At 38.5% G+C, this 3259-nt stretch overlaps 1 protein-coding gene across 2 annotated transcripts in view; it reads right to left on the bottom strand.

The window, feature by feature from the left end:
• SET (SET nuclear proto-oncogene) overlaps positions 1-2792 on the bottom strand; it is a 4721-nt gene extending 1929 nt beyond the window's left edge. For both annotated transcript variants that reach the window (XM_008579333.1, XM_008579326.1), the window contains exons 1-4: positions 2684-2792; positions 1515-1657; positions 998-1101; positions 778-891 (exon numbers count right to left, since the gene is read on the bottom strand). In XM_008579333.1, coding sequence (XP_008577555.1) covers positions 778-891; positions 998-1101; positions 1515-1657; positions 2684-2760 — 438 coding nt within the window. In that variant the 5' untranslated portion in view covers positions 2761-2792. The remainder of the gene's footprint in view (positions 1-777; positions 892-997; positions 1102-1514; positions 1658-2683) is intronic.
• Positions 2793-3259: the final 467 nt, after the last annotated feature.

Here is a 3259-nt window from a genome sequence, read left to right as displayed (position 1 = left end):
GGCGTCTCACTTGGGAGAGTATGGTGCTGATAACACCAAAGTCAAGGGTTCAGATCCCCTTACTGGCCAGCCACCAAAAAAAAAAAAAGTGATTAAAAATAAATAAAGGGCCGGCCCAGTGGCGCACTCGGTAGAGTGCGGCGCTTGAGAGCGTGGTGGTGCTCCCGCCGAGGGTTCGGATCCCATATAGAGACCGGTCTGCTCACTGGTTGAGGGCGGTGCGGGCGCGACACCGAGGGTTGCGATCCCGTTACCAGTCACGAAAAAAGACAAAAAGGGAAATAAATAAATAAATAAATAAATACTTAAAAATTTTAAGATTTCCCCCCAAACCAGAACATAACACAGACATTAGTACATTATCTTCACTATTATTAAGAGCAATTAAAAAATATACAGCTGGTAAAGAGAAAGAAATCTGAGAAGAAAGCCAAACTTCCTAGTTGGTACCTTCTCGTCTGAGAAAAGCAATCCTATGGTGCTAATTTTAGGTCCACAGGATTGCTTCTCTCAGACGAGAAGGTACCAACTACAGCTTGGCTTTTTCATAAAAGTAGTTCTACCTTAACCACTAGCATAACTCAGCATGAAAATTTAAAATACATCTTACTACTTAATCACTATATAAATGGATTTTGGGGAATAGCAATCCATTTGAAGAGCTCTATCACCAATGTAGAAACCAAAAATATTTAGTGTAATTCTTGAACAAATATGCATTATAATTTCTAACGAGAGCTCTAAGCTACTGAAGGCCAATAATTCCTCAAGGCATACCTTTCCGGATTTCCATTTGATTTCAGTGGACTTTGAAGATGGATCACCACTCTCATTCAGATGAAATTCTTTGGAAAGAACTTTATTTTCGAAATAAGGATTTTCATCAAAATACTGAAACAAATGATAGGAGGATTAGAAACCAATACTCTATAACTCCTCTAGCCAAAGCTCAAGATAATTTCCATAGTGGCAAATGAGATGAGTTAGGGATACTTACAAAATCTATTCTGTAACCTGATTTAATATCTTCAAATTCTGTCACTTCAACTCTGGTCAAATAATGCAACACCTCTTCATCTTCCTCCCCAAGCAGTGCAGACACTAGACCAGCAAAGTACAGGTCAGTTGCATTTCAAGCAGGCGAACATTAACAAACACAAGGATCCCTTTTTAAATGTTTCTAAATTTAGTGAGCAACTTTGGTTTCACAGACAGACCCATTATTAACTAAAGAAAGCCAAACTGCTTAGTATCAGAGTTATCACTATCTTTTATCAAGTAATTAAACTGAGTTCCAACTTAGAATATATAACCTCTCCTAAACAGACAGAAAGCATTAACTGCAAGTCTTCTTCCCTTTCTTTAAGGCAGCATGTTGGACTAAGTTCTCATCAAGTTTCCTCCAATTCCTTTTTTCCAAATTTTTAATTTTTTTTTGTTTTGACTTTAGGTTCTTCTATTTTTTAACTAATAAACATCCTATATCCTTTAATAACACTCTGCCCATGACATACCTTGCGGATGGTTGACGAATGTTGTTACCCAAAAATTTGGGATTTTGGCGATCAATTCTGACCTCTTCTGAAAAAATGGTTGGCGGAGTTTATTATATTTCTGTTCTACTTTCAAGATCTCCTCACTGGCTTGTTCATTAAGTCTGCAGCAAATGAAAAGACATGTTGACAATTACAGTATTTGACAAATACAAAAACTGGTTGAGACTACAGAATGTACATTACTCTTATTAGCTTTAGAACTGTGCAAAGTACCTATTTATAATAACCAGAATGCCTATTTATAGCTAGAGAGAAACCAAAACTGAGACAGCAATTTTACCTGTTTATCAATAAGCACTCAATAAACGAGTGCCCAAACTGAGCATTCTGGTAACATTGTGTATTTATTTATTTATTTTATTTTATTTTTTTCCTTTTCGTCTTTTTTCGTGACCGGCAACTGATCGCAACCCTCAGTGTCGCGCCCACACCTGATCGCAACCCTCAGTGTCGCGCCCACACCGGACCGGGACCGGCAACGGGATCGCAATCCCCAGTGCTGCGCCCGCACATCGCCCAGCCAGTGAGTGGGAACCGGTCTGTATGTGGGATTCGAACCCTCGGCGGGAGCACTGTAGCAGTCGCCACCGGGCCGGCCCCCAATTTATTTACTTATTTTTATTATTATTATTTTTTGTCCTTTTTGAGACCGGCCGCACCGCACTCAGCCAGTGAGCTCTGTGAGCGCACCGGTCATCCCTATATAGGATCCGAACCCGCGGCGGGAGCGCTGCTTCGCTCCCAGCGCCTACGACCAGGCAAACTTCAAATTGTTTCCCTCAAGCAGGATTTCTAAATGAGGCTGCTACTAAGTAACAAAGTTATAAGGCAAGTTAGAGCAACAATGATGCCACAATGCTAAACTGTCAGAAGTCCTACATTCTAATTCAGGCAATTTGTAGCCTCTGAAAGCAAACCCAATCTTTGTAAGGGTAATGTATTTTCAAATACTTTGTAACTGTACAAATATTTCACTGAAAAATAACAGTGAATCTACAGAGCATTTACAAACAAGTTATAATCATGTCCCTTTAGCCAACGGATACAGTTTTATTTTACCATAGTTTCAATGATGCTATCAGATGCACCTCAGAAAACTTCTCCAAAGTAAAATAGAAAAAATTTACCTGTCTATTTCATTTTGTACTTCATCGATATGTTCAATTGCTTCTTGCTGTTCTTTTTCTGCAAGAAAAAGGAGCATAAGACTTAGTACTAATTACAAGATAAAATTAACTAGTTTTCTTATAACGCTATGAATAATTTCAAGTCTTTAGAAAAAAAAAGTGCCTACTACAAAGGCATGCTCTCCATGTATTCATGCATATAGTAGCCAGATTACTTTTAAATTAAGACTTCACAAATCACACCATCTGCTAGGCTACTCAGAAAATGTTTCCCTGTAGCACTTCTTTTCTAAGAGTTCCACAGCAAGAAAACAAAAGGCCAACCATTAAAGTTTCTATTATGAAAGGTGAGAAACAACCTTATTCAGAAACTCTTGGTGCTTATTATTTGACATTTGCAGTAAAACAGTACTAGCTGCTACCTAGAATATGGAAACTAATCCATGACAATAATACATTTTAGGACACCACCACCTATAACAACGGTAAGATGACTTTTTATAGAAAGTTGAAGATTCCGCCCTGTACCTATTACAATGAAGACATCAGACACACCTACAAAGACAGGGAAGGCAC

This window comes from Galeopterus variegatus, unplaced genomic scaffold (genome assembly GCF_000696425.1).
Source record: "Galeopterus variegatus unplaced genomic scaffold, G_variegatus-3.0.2 Scaffold80, whole genome shotgun sequence".
Classification (NCBI taxonomy): domain Eukaryota; kingdom Metazoa; phylum Chordata; class Mammalia; order Dermoptera; family Cynocephalidae; genus Galeopterus; species Galeopterus variegatus.
This window is presented reverse-complemented; position numbering and strand designations above follow the sequence as displayed.